At 34.0% G+C, this 19422-nt stretch overlaps 3 protein-coding genes across 3 annotated transcripts; all 3 read right to left on the bottom strand.

Annotated features, from left to right (window-relative positions):
• Positions 1-416: 416 nt before the first annotated feature.
• On the bottom strand, positions 417-2443 carry LOC116172054 (zinc finger autosomal protein-like). Its single transcript, XM_031489161.1, has 2 exons — positions 2306-2443; positions 417-2189 (listed from the first exon to the last, which is right to left on the bottom strand). Exon 2 carries the CDS (start codon positions 2185-2187, stop codon positions 964-966), a length of 1224 nt encoding a protein of 407 aa, XP_031345021.1. The 5' UTR covers positions 2188-2189; positions 2306-2443; the 3' UTR covers positions 417-963.
• A 495-nt stretch (positions 2444-2938) lies between these two features.
• On the bottom strand, positions 2939-10993 carry LOC116172046 (transcription factor 25). The gene is made up of 8 exons (XM_031489147.1): positions 10674-10993; positions 10448-10624; positions 10206-10399; positions 8908-9324; positions 8435-8857; positions 3624-3873; positions 3398-3573; positions 2939-3349 (listed from the first exon to the last, which is right to left on the bottom strand). Exons 1-8 carry the CDS (start codon positions 10809-10811, stop codon positions 3151-3153), a joined length of 1974 nt encoding a protein of 657 aa, XP_031345007.1. The 5' UTR covers positions 10812-10993; the 3' UTR covers positions 2939-3150.
• A 6587-nt stretch (positions 10994-17580) lies between these two features.
• On the bottom strand, positions 17581-19422 carry LOC116172062 (active regulator of SIRT1-like). The gene is made up of 4 exons (XM_031489173.1): positions 19213-19422; positions 19111-19164; positions 18915-19063; positions 17581-18871 (listed from the first exon to the last, which is right to left on the bottom strand). The coding sequence occupies exons 1-4, from the start codon at positions 19265-19267 to the stop codon at positions 18749-18751; spliced, it is 381 nt and encodes a 126-aa protein (XP_031345033.1). The 5' UTR covers positions 19268-19422; the 3' UTR covers positions 17581-18748.

Below are 19422 nucleotides of genomic sequence, written 5' to 3'. Positions count from 1 at the left end.
AAGGTTGAGAATCTTCGCATCTGGGATCCAACTGAACTGGTGATCTACTTCCATGTGAACACATAAAAATAATAATTGAATGATGAGAGATATATTTACATTGCGAGGTTTAAGTACAAGCTAATTTAATCCGAAATATTATCTATACACGGAATGGTACAAATATATTTACTATTGTCTTGATTAAATGGAAAATAAACTTGTTGTGTTCGCCCAATGAATTTATTTTTCTTTTTGGTGATTTTTTGTAATGTACTCGAAGAGAAACTATTATTAATATAGCAATTTGTTTTATTCGATTTCATTCTTTAGTATAGTTAAGTACTGTGATTTAGAGGAATAGGTACTATATATTATAAAGGAATTAATACCAGCTAATTTATGGGAATATCGACAACGTACCTACAACTAGAAGTGGGAATGATATTGGTAGGTATGTTGTTTTTCTATACATATATAAAAAATATCAAATTTAAATGTGTTGTTTATCATATCAATTTGGATGTCTAAGAAAAAGTAAAGGATTTTTTCATTGCGAATTTAATATTAAGATGCCAAGTGTTAATGGAAGTGAGAAAAGTTATAAGTTCATTCTCTGAACCTTTACAAACCTATAGCAAAATCTACAGTGGTTATTTTTATTAATATATTGTTCAAAACTTGATATAATTATAATGAAACAATTTTCAGTGTATTAAATAATATGTAAATTGTAAGTAGTAGCTAATTAGCAGTGCGCCGAGTCAAAACCCTTTCACTGTAGGGCCCTATGCCGCAACCTGATGAGCGTAGTGAAAAACAAACGCCCTGAAAATAACTCGACCGTTGTCTGACGTAGTGTAGTCTTTAAATTTGTTCCTTTTAATGCTCAGGAACAACTATGCCTAATGTATCCCAAAAGGGTATTGCTCAAAGTCCAATCTATTATTTATCACATAATCACGATTAGCACAATTCAAAACTTTAGACAATTTTATGTCTTAAAAGGTGCCGTTTAAGATCAGTTTTACTTTTTGTACTAAAATCACAAGTAGCACATTTAAACTCCTTACACACTTGATGTGTTAAAAGGTGGCGTTTGAAAACGCGTTTATAATTCGTCCCATAATCACAATTGCCACATTTAAAATCTTTCACTGTTTTATGTCTCAAAAGATGTTGTTTCAAGTTGCCCTTATCCTTTGTTCCATAATCACAAGTAGCACATTTAAAATACGTAGAAACTTGATGTTTTAAAAGATGACGTTTGAAGTTGAGTTCAACATGTGTTCGATAATCACAATTATCACATTTAAACTCCGTTGAAACTCCATGTTTTAAAGAATGTCGTTTGAAGTTGCGTTTAACATTTGTTCGATAATCACAATTAGTACACATAAAATCCATAGAAACTTTATGTTTTAAAAGATGATCTTTGAGATTGCGTTGAAAATTTGTTCGATAATCACAATTAGGACATTTAAAATCCTTCAAAACTTTATGTGTTAAAAGATGTCCTTTGAAACAACGTTTATAATTTGTCTCATAATCACAATCAGTACATTTAAAATCCTTAGAAAGTCTATGTGCTACGAGATGTTCTTTAAAGTGCTTTTTATAGTTTGTCTCATAATCACAATGAGTACATTTAAAATCTTTACAAATTTTATGTTTTAAAAGATGTCGTTTGAAGAGTTCTTTACTATTTGTTCCATAATCACAATCAGCACATTTAAAATCCTTAGAAAGTTTATGTGTTAAACGGTGTTCATTAAAGTTATACTTCCTATGTGTCTCATAATCACAATCAGTACATTTATAATCCTTTGAAGCCTTATGTTTCAAAACATGGGCTTTAATGTTGCGTTTAATATTTGTTCCATAATCACAATTAGTACATTTAAATTCCTTAGAAACTTTATGTGTTAAAAGATGTCGTTTGAAGTTGCTTTTATTATGTGTCTCATAATTACAATTAGCACATTTAGACACTGTTTTACGGCGAGTTATAGGGTGTTGAAAGTCAGAGTGTTGCTGTACTTCTTCATTATCAAGAGATTTAGAACACGGTGTGCTAGAAATTTCGCCCTTTACCGTCACCAAAATTTCATTGCTTACTGAAATGTGTCCCTGGAGAAAAGAATAGATTTCTTCTTCTTGTTTCGGTTCGATTTTAATGAGTAGTGTGTCATTATTATCTTCATCCATACCTAACAATAATGGCATAAATAAATGTGTTATCAAAAATCTGTTTTGGTATTAAACAATACAGAGCGAGATCCCAGGGCAATCAGACATTACTCATGTTTCATTTATTATTACTTACCTACTGAGTAATTGAATTTGTTGAATACGAGTTATACTTGAGGCTTTCTTCTCTATAATAGTCTAGTTAGACCACACAGTTGTGAGATGACAAAATAGTAATTGTTTGGTTAAGAGGGTGTCTACTGCAACGTCTAGTACAGACAGTACTGCAAGAAAATGTTACAGTAGAGCCACAGATTACGTACAGAGTTGTCGACAGTGATACAGGGCTACATCACACCGATTATAAACTTCCACGTGAATAATTAAATAAATACACAATACTTAATAGAAGTATAGAACAATATAAAAGCATAACCACCTGCAGAAAAAAGGTGATTTAGGTAATGGTACATTATAAAACAAAGCTTGGAGAACGCCATGCTCCAATAAACAAATATCAGCATTTATTCAAAATAATTACAAATTGTAAGATAAATTGAAAGATTGGTGGTTAGTATGGGTAAAAATAAAATGATTACTATCTGTAATTTACACTTTTTAAAACAGAACGAACAAAATAAACCAATGAGTAACTACATCAATTTCTTCTTGCCAAGCTTCCCACTCCAAAATCCCTGCTCTGCACATCTGCGCAAAGATCATTATTTATGTTATCACTCACATGGTCAGTATAATAAAAAGTTTGATCTGCTATTTATATACTTTAATTACATTTAGGGTACGTACAATGTTTAGACACCCTGATTTTATTGAAAGGTTTGAAAATTAAGTATGCATTCATCGCAATTGGTATAAAATGTAACTTCCAATGAAACATAAAATAAAGTCTATATATTATTTTATAATTCTGACAACTGTAATAATGCACAATTTCATAAATACCTAATTTGTAACATAAATCTATGTTAAATAATTGTTCTGTTCATCATCGTCGTCTGAATCATCGTTCTCATCTACATCCGCTTCGTTTGGTACATCTGGCAGTCGAATATTATTCAATAAATCTCTCATCGCCCCGACTAACGATGCGATGCTCTGCCTTAAATCGTTTCCTTCTTCGCCTCCATTCAAAGGCAACGCTCGCGCACCATTTTCCTCCCTTGAACTCAAACTTAAAATTAACGTAATTACCTATGGTACTACTTACGGTTGCAGAAGCTGTTCTGGAAGGTCGGCGTTAAAACTTGGCAAAAGCGATCGAAAGAAAATGCCTACGGCGCTCGAATTACTATTTACTATACGAGGTCGTTTCGGTTTCTCGTATATATTAATGGAATCCAGGGGCGGTAGAGGATCAAAACTTAGCACCGGCCCCGAGAAATCCTACAGCGCGAAATTAGATTAATGCACACAGCCACATCGTCGCACCTTACCTCCATGACGGGAGCAACTCCCTTAACGTCCGACAATAAAATATGCCTGCAAATCGTTCGCGGTAACGGACCCTGATAGCGGCGCGATCGTTTCAGCTCGTAATCTTTTACGATCGTCGGATCTTCGTCTATCAAGTCTAAAACTCTATGGACATTCCTCTGTAACCATGGTAATAGATCGCTCTCTTTCCAGACGTGATAACTTCGATTAACGTATAATAAGACTAACTGATTCAGGGCTGGTGACTGCCTAAAATATGGACAAATTAAAGCTAGGTCGCAGAACCCTTGGTGCAGTGTACTGGGTATCAAGTGTTCCATGACCGCCATTATCTCTTTTCATTTAGCTCAGTTTAACTCGTTATGACAAGATACCAAAAGTTTTATGGCTTGATTCAATGATCCAGAATAGATTTTTTACTTGGGGAAATAGTAAAACAAGTATAAATTGTGCACAACTCTTGTGCAGATAAAGCGCATTTTTTAAAAATCGAAATAGCATTTGTTTTGACATCACCAATGGATATATTTCTTGCAGACGTCTCAATCACTTTTTGTGAGTACCCTCTTCTCATAATCCGTTCTTGAAGTATGAGGGAATAGACCCGATAACGATAAGAGGTCGAGGAGGAGAACTATGGTTGGTAGAAATTAATTCCTTTCAATGAGACCTTTCATTAGAGTACCATGAAGGATAAAACTAGTTCACTCCCCCCCCCTCCCGCTCCACTCCTTGCTTTGATAAGAGGACAGAAAGAAGGGCAGTAGTTGGTAGAAACCGGTTCCTTTCTTTGAGACCTTTAATTAGAATACAATGAGAGATAAAATCTAGGGTAAAATTAATTTTTAACCCCACCTCCCCTCAAGTCCCGTCGCTCTCTGATCTCGAAAAAAAGTCGCACGGGAAAGTTATAGTTTGTGCAAACTAATTTATTTCGATGCAACCTTTATTAAAATACCATGAAGGGTATAACATGTGTTTACCCCCCCGCCCCTCCTCATTTTCTAAAGTTTTAACTTGGCACCACTAAAGGCATGCGTAGGCAAAATCTGAGACCAATTGTTATCGTGTGTCGTGTCGTTTTACTTTCAAAAACAGCATCTCAGCAAAAATTCATGGGGGAGGCGGGGGGCCACTTTTAGACAGCGAAATTTGATGGCCGTCTGGCACACCTTTAAGGTACAACCTACCTACTGACAAAAATTCCAGGACTCCAGGACCATTCTCCTAGAAGTAGTTCGAAGCGGCAGAAGTGGGTCCGGACGGACAAAACGCAAACAATAGCACATTTTTTTAATTTTTAAAAAATACGCTAAAAATAAAATTGTTTGATACCTTCCACACAGGGTCTTCTTATGACATTTCAACAACAAAGTCAAGGCTTTTAAATTTTTTGTTAAAAATAACATTTAGCAATCTGGCTCAATTTTATCATACTGTAAAGAAAACCAGAAAATTACGATTACTTCCGAAGATATGCCAGAAAAACCGAAATTTGCTGATTTCGTTTTTATTTTGATGTTATCTAAACAGATACAAAAAAATTAAAAATCACTTTCTCATTGCCATTTTTGAGCTCTACAAGACACCGCTGAGAGATTTTCAATACAATGTTTCGTTTCAGAGATATCACAATCAACTTTATTTTCTTATATGGCCCTAAAAAAAAATACTGTTGGTTTCAACAGGATGGTGCACCTACGCATAATGCCTTAGTAGTGCGAAAATACCTATCAGACAAATGTTCCATTTTCCAGGAAATTTGTTTTGTTTATTTCTTCCTTTCGTCTGTGGGGAAAAGAAATTAGAGGAATCAAAAAACCAAAAAAATTGGTCGTTCTCTATTCAAAAATCAACACGGGCAAATGTTTTACAATGTTTTTAATTTCGAAATAGTTGAGGTAGTAATCTCCATTGGATCAACCTATCCATAAAAAACAAAAACGGCCCACTTTTTACATCTATAAAAATTATGCCTAACATTACTGTTCTGTTTTGATATCCGACATAAACTCATTCCACAAACTCTCGTGGTGGGACCCAAACAAAACAGTTACGTCACCGTTTCTTGGAATCTTCTGCTAGAAATTCTTCCATCTTTGAAATTAGTCTATAAATCGTGGAACAGATAACAATTCCGCATTAAAAATCTTCTTGAAAATCCATTTAGAACCCCCCATCTTAGGATCTTCCTTATAAATCTGTATTCCTAGAAATGAATATTTATCTTCTTAGAAACCAAGAAAGTTTCCCTATTTTTTATTATATATTTTTTTATTTATTGTTATTATTATTATATTCGTTGGCTGGGTGACTGCTGTCCGGCTGAGATCTCAGCAATTACAATAGCTAGAAACTTCAAATTTTCACTAAAAGCTTTCTGCTATAGTGTCGGGTCGGGTTTTTTTATGTTATATGTGGGGGCGTAAAATATTTGATGAATTTGTTCTTGTATTCCCATAATCATTTTATATCCCCCCCCCCCATCTTATTTTTCATGACTCCCAAAAATGTGTTATGTAATGGACCCTATGTTACACATATTAATATTATTACAATGACATGGGTCATGTCCTAGCCAAAAAGGCAGGCGCCTGAGCTCTAACCACATACAAATGAATAGGTGTTCAAAAAATAACGGAAATTTTTGTTAAGAAAAAACTCATTTTGCGTTTGTTCAGGAAAGAATCATGATCGAACGACGTTGGAACATGCGCAGATCTCAAGAATGACTCATGCCTCGATAGGCAATCAAAATACCTCAGTGACCTTGGAGCATGCACCCCCCACCCCTCTCCCCCGAAATCTCACTCAATGAAAAGAAATCGCGCGAACCTAGCGCATGCGCAGATCTCAAAGTAAAAGTGGACTCATACCGGTCTTACCTACTCAAAAGCATCAGTTGGGAGTTTTATTTTATTAGAATTTTATTCAACACCTACCATTATCACAGATGTACACCTAAATATTTACAATGGTGCTGTCATTTATCACACTTTTGAAGCGACACACGGTTTGTACAGGGCAAGTCAACGATTGTGCGGAGTAACTTAATGCTTTGAAGATAAGATTTTTCGATAGAGTGCTTTTGTATTATGATATGGTGGAATATTCTCCACATTTTAAAAATATTTGGAATCATACAGGATGCGCCCACAAAGTAGGGCGCCCAAATCGTACATTTTTTTAAATAGAACTCCCTGTATTTGAATGCATTTTTTAATTCTACGTGTAATTGTACGCCTTTTTTATAATATGGTTAATATCCGAAAAGCTAGTAGTTTTAAAGATAATTCGATTTTTAAGAAAAATTGGGCATTTGCAAGCCTCAGTATATATTGTCAAAATTATTATTTAAATTTTGATTCCAGGTTTTATATCTTTTATCCTGGGTTAAGTAAAAGTCAAATAAGTACATCTACTATAAAACATTAAAAAAATAGCTTACAGGGTGTTTTTTTTCTAGATCCAAAGTTACAGAACTTCATATTAAAAAATCTCACTTTTTTTAAATGGAACACCCTGTGTATTTTTTGTCATCATTTAGCTCCTCCAAAAACCTTCAACTTTTGCTAATAATGTCCTATACCTATCTCTGATAGTTTTCGAAACATCTTGGTTTTCATGGTTTTTATATTCTAATCTTAAATAAGTTATATGTAATTTACATAATAGTGAGGTGGCCATGCAAAAAAAGGCACTTTTTATCTGCCTCGTTCAAAGCCAAAATCATATTTATTAATTTATTTTTCTAATTCATTCATTTAAGTGTATAAAAACGGGAGAATAAATTTGATAGTAAAAACATAAACAAATATCTTGGTTTTCTTAGTTTTTATATTTTAATCTGAAATAAGTTCTAATATTTACATAATAACGAGGTGAATATGAAAAAAAAAATGAAACTAATATCACTGACTGGATGACATTAGGAGTTAAATTAAATTTGCTTTGTAGTCAAATGTTTTTACTTATTCTCCAGTTTTTGGACTTAAAATAAATTGTTTGAAAAATAAATTAATCGATATGAATTTCGTTTTGGACGAGATAGATAACAATTGCCTTTTTTTGCATGGTCACCTCACTATTATGTAAATTACATATAACTTATTTAAGATTAGAATATAAAAACCATGAAAACCAAGATATTTCGAAAACTATCAGAGATAGGTACAGGACATTATTATCAAATAGTTGAAGGTTTTTGGAGGAGGTAAAAGATGACAGAAAAATATACAGGGTGTTCAATTTAAAAAAAGTGAGATTTTTAATATGAAGTTTTGCAACTTGGGACCTACCAAAACAAACACCCTGTAAGCTATATTTTTAATGTTTCATAGTAGATGTGTTTATTTGACTTTTACTTAACCCAGGATAAAAGATATAAAACCTGGAATCAAAATATAGGTAATAATTTTGACAACATATACTGACGCTTGCAAATATAATAATAATATAATAAAAAAGAAGTACAATTACACGTAGAATTCAAAAATGCGTTCAAATACAGGGGGTTCTATTTAAGAAAATGTACTATTTGGGCGCCCTAGTTTGTGGGCGCACCCTGTATAATTCCAAATATTTTTAAAATGTGGAAAATATTGAACCATAATATAATACAAAAGCATTCTATCGAAAAATCTTATCTTCAAGGTATTAAGTTACTCCGCGCAATTATTGACTCACCCTGTACAGCCGAAATATATGAACTTACGCCTCTCATCATTGCCATCTATATGTGTATAGCAGTACCTTCTCTTCAACGGTAATCCACACTGTATGTTTATCTACTGGATAAAGATATACTTACTTAGCAACAGCCGTTGGCCCAAAATAGTGATGCTTTGAAACCCTAGCGTCGACTTGCACAGAACATTTGTCCAAAAGTGCCACCAGAACGCCGGGAAACATTAATAAAGCTTCTTGCAGTAGACTATCCGCCTTCAGTGTGTCGTTATCGTCTTCGGACATATGAAAATATGCGATCGCCGTCGAATAGGCGAAATTGGGAAGTTGCGATAAATTTTTGGTCGCGTCCCATTCCGCAAAGAAATCTATGAGCCAAACGTATTCCTTAGCGCGCACCGCGTAAAAGTCTATAACTAACTTCACAGCGAGAGGATCTTCGTCTGGATCGAGCGATAACAGTAACTTGCAAAGTTCTAAAGCTGTACGATAACAGGCGCGACCCGCAACGAACAGCAGATGTTTAAATAACGTAATAAATAATATCCTAAAATGATTTTAAATGTTTTAAACCTTTCACGATTACGATACAATTACCTATTTTCCTGTCTTCGATAGTCCAATCTGCAATTTCCCTGCGCTATATTAAAAAGGGGATGAAACGAACATTCCAACGAATATAAAGACCTCTCGACTAGTTCGGCAGCCATCGCTAAATCCTCGCTAAGTTTGCACAATTCGGACAATTGTATTAGCGCGTCCACATGAAACGGATGCTCGTTAATTATCGCAACGATATTATCAGGATTTAAGCTCTCGACGGCCTCCAAGAATTTCGTCTGTATTTGCCTATACGTTTGGCTGTGCTCGTAAGCGAAGTAATGTATTCCGCCCGGTTTCGTTTCTTGTAAACTCATCGACAGTCCGAGCTTCGCCGCCTGAGGCCAATTGTCTTTGCTAGCCACCAGCCAAGTTGTACGTACGTGGCCGCGACAACCTCTCAACTTCCTTTTGCTTAAAACGACCGCATTAGAAACTGTAAAGTGGGATACTAAACCACAAGGGGCGATCCGCAAAACGTACGAAATTAAGACATCGTCAAGTCCTTAGAATACTTAACAGTATTTGTCTATTTATTTATTTTTGGCCTTTGTTTTTAAGTTAAGTACTGAATTGGTTTATTTCATTTGAATTTGTATTTCTATAGTGTTAATTTTCCTTTTAAAATTGTTTATAATTGCATATTGTTTATTTAATTATTACGTTTAAATCTAGGCGCATCTGGTCGTTTGCGATAAGAGACCTTCGTTATCGGACGATATAATTAACGCACGTGTCTTTTGTCGGTGTTAGAAGAGATAACGGGTTATGCAGGTGTTCAACGATGGGCGCATTATTTCGGCGTAAGTGGGGACGCGTTCCGTCAAGGCTAATTACAGTTGGCACTTTATCTGTAAAAAACCAAAAAAAGATTTATTTTATTACGAAAGTGGCATTTCATTAAATACTGCAAGGGAGCTGGTTCGCGACGGTTGAAAAGCGTGTACGTTTCTTTACTTTATTTATTCGGGCTATTTACCGGGTCACCCAATAAGACTGTTCCTCGGCCATATCTCGAGAACCATTCGTCATATTATGACTTAGGGATAAAAAAAATTATTGGGTCAATCTGTTATGAAGAATCGCTGGAAAATATTTGCAAGTTCTAAAAGTGACCAACAGAGGGCGTAACTGTCATCTTAAATTTTAAAATTGCATTTTCTTTAAATTTTGTTTATAATAATGAAGATTTATCTAGAATTTAGATTTTCTTCAAAAGAATAAGTTTTCTAAGGACTTTATGTGTAATATATGCGGATTTTGCTTTACGAATCGCCCCTTGCTAAACCACATACTGTTCAGTCTGAATGATTTTCGAGCCAAATATTCTTTTGAGCTCGTTGTTCGGGTTCAAGTATTTATGATGCACGTTTAATACACCTTTCTTTGTCGGCGGTCCCTTTTCCGGCCTCAACGACGCTACCACTGATACACACTGCTCGCCCAACAATCGATTGACCTCTCGAACAGACCTCTCAACTTCATCAACCTAAAGACACTTAGGCATTAAAAATGCGACACTCTAGACGAATCATACTTCGGCATTGTCCTCGCTGCTACGCTGAACATTAGAGTGCTTCCCAGATTTTTTCTTCTTTTTCTTTTTCCTACGCTTTACCGACTCGTGAACCTCATCTCCGTCGTGCGCGTTTGTAACCTCGGTTTCGTTATCGTCCTCTTTCACTTCGCTTTCGGAAAGCGACTGTTGATTTAACTGCATCAATATTAATTATTACGAGTTATGTAACATTGCACTAACAAACCAGATCGTATCTATTGATGTTCAACTGCTTTCTTCTCGCACCGCCACTTACAGGCAGATCACTTTCGGGTTCTAAATCGGAAAGTTCTTCATTTAACTCATTGTCCCCTTGCAGTTTGCGCAATACTCTCGATGACATCTCAAAAATCTTATTCGAAAGCACAGAATTACTTAACAATTTAAAAAAGAAACATGTTCTTATTCATAAGACCACTTATTTTTTCTAAATTGGGAAAATTCGGCTTTTGATTTCTTCAATCTGCTTCTTGCGATTGGAACGTATTTACTTTTCTGTCAATAAAATCTGTTCAGGTGACAATCAACGGTGCCAACTTTCTAGTCTGTCAGATTAGTATCTGTACAGGGTAGTGCAATAATTTTTTCTTCACGCATAGCAGTCATAACATTTCATGATTTTTATTATAAAAAGCTAATGGATTTTTTATATTTTGTAAATAGAATTTTAGTTAGCACACAAAACGACAAAACCTTTCTCGTTTAACCTAATATCTACTTTCATTTATAAAAAGTTGCCAAAGCGATTGTCAGGATCGAACACGTGCCTGGATATAATTACTACAAAACTCAATGGATTGATTCTGACTTGCCAATTCTCTAAATGCCCTGTATATTTCGCTGTCAAGTGCAACCACCGCGGCGTCTTTGGACCATATATATAAGAGAAGTATATGGATAACCGCCTATGATTGCAATGTGCAAATTGTTCGCCATAAAAGAGAGCTGCCCTATTCCTTAGTCCTCAACTCTGTATTTATGCGCAAACTCCCCAAGTAAATATTTACTTCTCTCCGCCTACTTTTAAGTAGCGCCAATTTCAAATTTCATAACCTATAACTCGAAGATAGGGTTAAAATTTTATTAAACCATTATTGTGTGCAATTACCATATGTAAACACAACCACGCACCATTCGGAAACTTCACCCGTATCGTTCTGCTTGGAAACTGTAGCATTTTCACGGAGAACTTTCGAGTTTCCTCAGCGGAGTTTGTTTACGGTTACACCCTTCAACTTCGAAGGCAAACTTTGTAAGCCCGCTTGACATGGAGCCTAAAAATTGCAATTGCATGCAAGTTGCAAGAAAAATTGCGAAAGGCATGCGCAGTTCAAAGCCAGCTGATCAATTGCTGCAAGAGACTTGCATGCAAATTTTTTAGACCGGTGCTATTTTTCTTGCATAAATCGTGCAATTCTAGGGATAAATCTAGTTGTTTTTGTGTCACCAATCTAGTAAAAACAACGGCGGCAACTATGATGCTGAGAGACGCACTCATTACTTGTTTTTATTAATCGTATTTATTCTTGTAATTTTCATGTTTCTTCAAGCAATCAAAATTTAATTTTTATTGGAGGTTAGCAACTTTGTTGACAAGTCCATATTTTTCTTCTGTTGGCAGACATGTGACAATTGAAATAGAATTGCACCCTGTCAAATACCATGCAACGCTTATTGCATGCAAGGATTTGACCTTGCAATTTCTTTCTGCAAGTTCTTGCGCGTTGTATTGCTCCATGTCAAGCGGCCTACGATTTAGAAACTTAAATTGCAATTGAAATAATATACCTATAGGGATTATACCTTGAATATAACATGAAATGGATAAGTTCGCATCAGCTATAATATAAAGTGATACATTACCAATGTTCAAAGAAACACAATTAAATTAAAGACATTTACTGCTTTTAAAATAAAATTAACATTGTCGAGTTGGAAATCTTTTAGGTATTAAGTGACTCCCATCGTGCTTGCGTGCATCCAAATCGATGCAGTCATAGCGGTTAAAATGACGAGAACACAACCTTCTTTTTACATCATCGAATTCCGATAGTTCACATGCTTGCAGTCACCGATTCTTGTTGCTTTTTTCACTTGGGAATCTAATAACAAGTATGGCATAAATGCATTGATTGCAGATAATTGCATTGTAACTTACTTGTGCCATGAAACCGAAGAATCCACTTTCCCACAAGTACCTGCATTTCTTTATTTCTAAGTAATGAACACACTAAAATTGCCAAACATTAGGTATTCCTTTACAATTATTGTGTATCACTTACGTATACTGATTTATATAACTACGAAAGGCTTCTTTACTATTAAGATTAAAAAAAAGTTCAATAACTCATAAACAAAACAATAGTATATTACGTAACGAGTGTTGAAAGCGATACTTTTCACACGAGATGTGAAGGTTGCCATACGAGGCGAAGCCGAGTGTGGCAATCACACGAGTGTGAAAAGTGGCTTTCAAACGAGTCATGTACACTATTTTTCCTACGACTCTCCATACAACAACCAAAAATCTACTTACATAATGAAACAAAAGTTATTTTATTTCGAACCAACTACTAAAACTATCTAAAAATACGAAATAGATTCAATTTCTCTTCAACGAACTATTGTTATAATTACTTTAGCAAAGAGGTACTTGTCGTTTGGAGCTTCTGCCAGAAATTTACTAATATTATTAGACGTACGCTACTTTTCATATCTCAGCCGCAATTTAGTTGGTAGTAATTCGAGTGTAGTGGATTTTGCCTCTTCCCTGATGTTGGGTGGAGTACACTCTACATCCATGGAAGAATCACTTTTCGCCATTAAAATTAAGTAAGGAATTAAACGCGTAGCACAAGGGAATAAATTCAAGAATAAACTAATCGCAATTACAATTTTAAAGTTTGACGTACGCTTACTACGTTGATGTTACACGAAGATTAGACTACTACGAAAGCAAAACGTAACATGCGATTTGCTTTCTAATGTATGGTAAATCTTATGAGAAAGCAAATCACACGGGTGCGTTTTGTTTTCCGTTACATTTTGCCATAAGTGAGCGAAATTGTCAATTTTCAAGTAAACATAATTGTACGACATATGTCATTTTCAATGAATGTCGTAGGAAAACAATTTAACCTCAATCCGTTATGTCAAACTGGAGTAAATGATTGGTAAATATCACTACATAATAACAGGCAAGCGCATTAGCACCTACGGTCTATTCAGTATATCTTCCGTTGCACGTCATTACCTGAAGAAAACGACGTACCAACGTAAACTTACTTTCGTTTATTAGGCAACACATTAAGCATGTAGTTTATTTTAGCCGCAACAATTGGTAGCATTTCGCTATGTTGTCGCGTTTAAATTTGTAAATTTGACAGGTTACTTTTGGTTTAATTTTCGTTTGATTTGATTTTGATTATTTTCTACGTCTTTCGCTGTGCATTGGTTTGAAGAGAAATTACTGAAGAATTTAGATAACCCGTCAGTAATTGTGTTCGATAACGGGAAAACAGACAACATTAAAGTGTGGTTAGGTGATCATAATGTGCAGTTCTCCGAAAATGATTTTATACCGAACTGTTGAAAAGGTTGCACAGTAAGTACGTTCGCAAATTATTTGATGTTATATAAATCTTGTTGATACTTTTAGGAATAAATCAGCTAAAATGTACCGCATAAGGCATTGACCACTTAGCGAGCAATACGGTTACTTCGTTTTACGATTACCACCCTATCATCGCGTTTTTAATCCTATCGAACATATTTGGGGCATAGCGAAAAATTACTACAATCGACACATTGGTAAGAGATGGACGAAGCATTGAAAATTGCATAAACATGTGACAAGAATCACTACAATCGATAACTTCCGAAACGTGGCGCAATTCAGTTAAGGATACGGAAACTGTAATACACGAGTGGTACGAAAGAGAAAAGCAATTAGAAAAACGTTGCTACTATTATTATAAACTTTGAACACGAAAGCAGTTCCGATGGTTCCGATTAATTTGATTTTTTATAAACCACCCACTTAACAAAACATTGTCCCAATGGAAGACTAGCATTAAATTGATTGACATTTCTTCAGGGACACACTGCAGTAAGCAATGAAGTTTTGGTAACAATAAAGGACGAAGTTGCCTTTAGTACAGAGTGTTCTAAATCTCTTTATAATGAAGACATAAACCAATACTCTGACTTTCAGTGTCACCTATTAACTCTGTGTAAAACAGTGCCTAATGTTTTTAAATGTAGTGATTGCGATTATGGGACAGAGAAGAAATATAACTTGCACCAACACCTTTTAACGCATAAAGTTTCTAAGGATTTTAAATGTGGTACTTGTGATTATGGGACAAATAATAAACAGCTCTTCAAACAACATCTTTTAAAACATAATGTTTTGAAGGATTTAAAATGTGCTGATTGTGATTATGAGACAAATGTTAAACGCAACTTCAAATTACATCTGTTAAAGCATAAAGTTTCAAAGGATTTTAAATGTACTGATTGTGATTATGGGACAAATGATAAACGCACCTTGAATCGACACATTTTAAAACATAAAGTTTCTAAGGATTTTAAATGTAGTACTTGTGATTATGGGACAAATAATAAACAGCTCTTCAAACAACATCTTTTAAAACATAAAGTTTTGCAGGATTTTAAATGTGCTACTTGTGATTACAGTACAAATAATAAAAACCACTTCAAGCGACATATTTTAAAACATAAAGTTTCAAAGGATCTTAAATGTGCTAATTGCGATTATGGGACAAATGATAAACAGAACTTCAAACGACACCTTTTAAAACATAAGCCTTTTAAGCATTTTAAATGTGGCAATTGTGATTATGGGTCAAATGATAAACATGTCTTCAAACGACACCTTTTAATCCATAATATTTCTAAAGTTTTTAAATGTGCTGATTGTGATTATGGTACAAATGATACATACCACTTCAAGCGACATATTTTAAAACATAAAGTTTCTAAAGATTTTAAATGTAACGATTGTGATTATGAGACAAATTTTAAAAAGGACTTCAAACGACACCTTTTAAAACACAAAGTTTTTAAGGTTTTTAAATGTGCTGATTGTGATTATGGGACAAATGTTAAACGCGACTTCAAACGACATCTTTTAAGACATAAAGTTTCTAAGGATTTTAAATGTGCTACTTGTTATTATGGGACAAATGATGAATACTCTTTCAAAATACACCTTTTAAAACACAGTGTTTATAAGCAGTTTAAATGTGCTAATTGTGACTATGAAACAAATAGTAAATCCAATCTTAGACAACACCTTCTAAACCATAAAGTTTCTAAGGATTTTAATTGTACCAATTGTGATTATGGGACAAATGTCAAACGCGCCTTTAAGCTACATCTTTTAAAACACAAAGATTCTAAGGATTTTAAATGTGCCGATTGTGATTTTCAGACAAACAATAAGTATTACCTTAACCAACATCTTTTAAAACATAAAGTTTCTACCTATTTTAAATGTGCTCATTGTGATTATAAGTCATACAGGAAAGTATATCTTAAAAATCACATTTTAACTCACAGAGTGTCTAAAGATTATAAATGTTCTAATTGCCATTACAAGACGAATAACAAAACTTGCTTAAAACGGCACTCTTTAAAACATAACATTTGCAAAGATTTTAAATGTACTAATTGTGATTATGAGACAAATGTTAAAAAGTACTTCAAACGGCACATGTTAAAACATAAATTAGTCTAAAGTATAAATGTGCTAATTGTGACTATGAACTAAATAGTAAGATTGGACTACACTATCTACATAGGTACCTTAGAAAAACAGTTGGGTTGTTTTCAACGCTTTTGTCTTTCACTAGGCTCAGTAAGCCTTGGCTGGCCCATACTCTGAAGGGTCCTGATTTGGCACACTGCTAATTAATCTAATATTTATTTTATTCCATAGATACATTAAAAATTGTTCCATTATAAATGTATTTCACGAAATACATTACAAGTAAACCTAGATTACAATAAAATAAAATGTGTGCATAGCAGTCGGTAGTAATCGATGCAATTTTTCACGCAATAATTGCAGAAGTTATTGCGTATAGAAACTGATTAGGTACACAAGACCTAACTTCCACACAGTTTATTGTTTATTTCATTCCGAAATCGCTTCCCTTGACCCTCGCCACTGTGTATTCTTTTTTTCAATCTTTATTCCTCCAACTCGAGCAACTTTTTTTAGGGATCCGTAAATAATTGAGATCAATCTTGAAATTCATTTAAATTTCAAAGATGACCATTAGCAAGCAATTGTCTCTTTTTTTCTATAGCAACCATCCTGGAAAGAGTGATATTTACGGTGATGCAGCTGGAATTTGACCATTCTCGACATGATATTCAATAAATAAACTTGATATTGTATTATCAGTAGAGTAGGTCCTACATAAAGTAGGAAAAATTAACTATTTTACATATCGCACAAGTTCTAAACCGGAAAATTGCATGTGCAATTATTGCAGCTTTAGCTATAAAAATATGCAAGTTACAAGAGAAATTACGACAGGCTTGAGCTGTTCAAAGCCAACTGAGAAATTGATGCAAGAGACTTGCAAGCAATTTTTATAGGACCGTGGCTATTTTTCTGGCATGAACCGGGCAATTCTAGGGATAAATCTAGTTGTTTTTGTGTTACCAACCTTGTAAAATACAGCGGCGACCACTATGATGCTGAGGAGCTTATACTGTTTACTTTTTTTTTATTAATCTTATTTATTTCTTAAATTTTCATGTTTCTTCAAGCAATCAAATTTTAATTTTTATTTGGGTTTACTGTTTAGCAACTTTGTTGACATATCAATGTTTTTTGTATGTTGGCAGACATGTTGCAATTGAAATAGAATTGCACTATTTCAAGCATAAGATTGTATGATCTAGCCTAGGGCCCACTCGGCATAAGTACTAGCTGCTAATTAATTTTAATTTTGTGATAATTTTAAGTTTGTAGTTGTTGAATTACTGAGCATGATTTGCAGAATCAAAATTTACCTTTAGTCTGTTTTTTTACTCGACACTATACTTAGTGATATTTCTTGTCACTTATTGTATTATAATAATAATAATGCTTTATTTACCCAACAGGAACACCCATTTACAGGACAAAGGCGAAAATATATAAAGAAAAATTATTAATTCTAAATTAGTAATAAATGCTAAAAATGAGAACAAAAGAAAGAGAAAATAAATACCAGCAGAATCAAATAATACAAAAAAACAAATTATTTGAAAAAAAAATGTTTATATGTAGGTACTGTTAGATTTTGTCATTAAAAAGCGCGTTCGTTTATGAGTTCTGATTACTTTTTTGGGTTCGTTTATTGGTGCAGGAGAAAAAGTGTTGACATCGTATTATTGCAAAAGAAGGAAGTTTATTGAATGACTTATTAAAAGTGGTAAATGATTCAAAAATGCCAAAAGAGTTCCTACAAATTTTGACAGAATGCATTGAAAATCCAAAGGCATGCAGTGTTCCCTAGAACTCATCGCAGAAAGAACCGTGCCGAGAGAACAGAGGATAAAATATGTGGGTAAATCTGGAAAAAGGGAGGTACCTATGGAAAACACTAAATATACATTCACCAACACATTGTGTCCATAGACATATAATACTCGTATGTGTATGATCGTGTCACGGGTAGCTCTGCCGTATAGGCAACTTATCATACATACAATAGCTAAAATTTTCAGTTTTAGCCCTGTCTACTAGTTTCGTTTTGGTAACAATTTGTAGATTTAGGGCATCCATTTTTAATTGTAATAATTTTAAATTTGAGTCATTATTAGTCACATCTATCAATTCTAATATCCTAAGATCTGAAATTTTTCTGTCCTCAATCAAACAAATATAACTAGATGTTATTTTTTAACAGTTTTAACTATTTTGAAAGCAATTTATTCAACTATATCGTATACTTTTCATTTTAGTTTTAAAATTAATAACACAGTAAGCTAGTATTGAATAGAACTGAACTCTACTTACCATTTAAAACATAAAATGTATAAAGTAACAAAGTGCCGATAACCAGAAAACTAAATGATCCACAAGCAACCAAAATCGCATTAATGTGATTCTGATAATATGCTGCCGTTTCATCTTCCAATGGTAAAACTGGCAAGATCATCAAGTGAAAAAATATGAAACCTATAAAAGCTACGCTTAAAGTTAAACCCAAAACTCCCAAATTGTGATCGTTCATTCTGTATTTACACCACAAAAACTCATTCGTTAAGATATTCCTGTTCAAATTTGGCGAAATCTTCTTCGGTAAATGCGGTTTTCTCCGCTTTCTTCGAGACCTTCTTTGCCTTTATTGGCCTTCTTGATACTGCTCGTTCTATTATCTAAAAAGCCTCAATTATGTCAAGATCTGACAACGAATTGTACCTTATTAGTGATATTTTCCTCCAAATCTATGGCGCATACTTCACGAATTAGTCTTAATTTTTCCAAATTTTCTTGCAAATTTTGCTCTTTGGTTCTTTTGTTTTTTCTTAATTCGCTCACCGAAATTTTTTTACTTGTTGGAAAAAGTTCTACAAAAAAATCTTTATATCCAAAACATTAACGTACAGAAACCTACCAGTTTGATCGTTTTTACGTTTTTTGGATTTCTTGATGGATTTCTTACTTTTATCTACAAACAACATTAATGATGGTGACACTAAATAACTACACAGTTTACCATTGAAATCGGCATCGACAACTTCTAAGCTTTCACGTACGAGCGCAGCTGACATATTTCTTTATTAATAACACAGTATAGTTTCACTAATAGTTTGGAATGGCATGCTTTAGAAAAATAAACAGCAAGTAGAAAGCTCGGTATTGGAAGAGAAAAGACTGACGAATTGTTTTTTAAGGTTAGATTCAACGTGATTGTCCATTCGAACTA

The sequence above is a fragment of the Photinus pyralis genome, unplaced genomic scaffold (genome assembly GCF_008802855.1).
Source record: "Photinus pyralis isolate 1611_PpyrPB1 unplaced genomic scaffold, Ppyr1.3 Ppyr1.4_LG5, whole genome shotgun sequence".
In the NCBI taxonomy this organism is placed as follows: domain Eukaryota; kingdom Metazoa; phylum Arthropoda; class Insecta; order Coleoptera; family Lampyridae; genus Photinus; species Photinus pyralis.
Note: the sequence above shows the minus strand (reverse complement) of the source record. Positions and strands in the feature narration are given on the sequence as shown.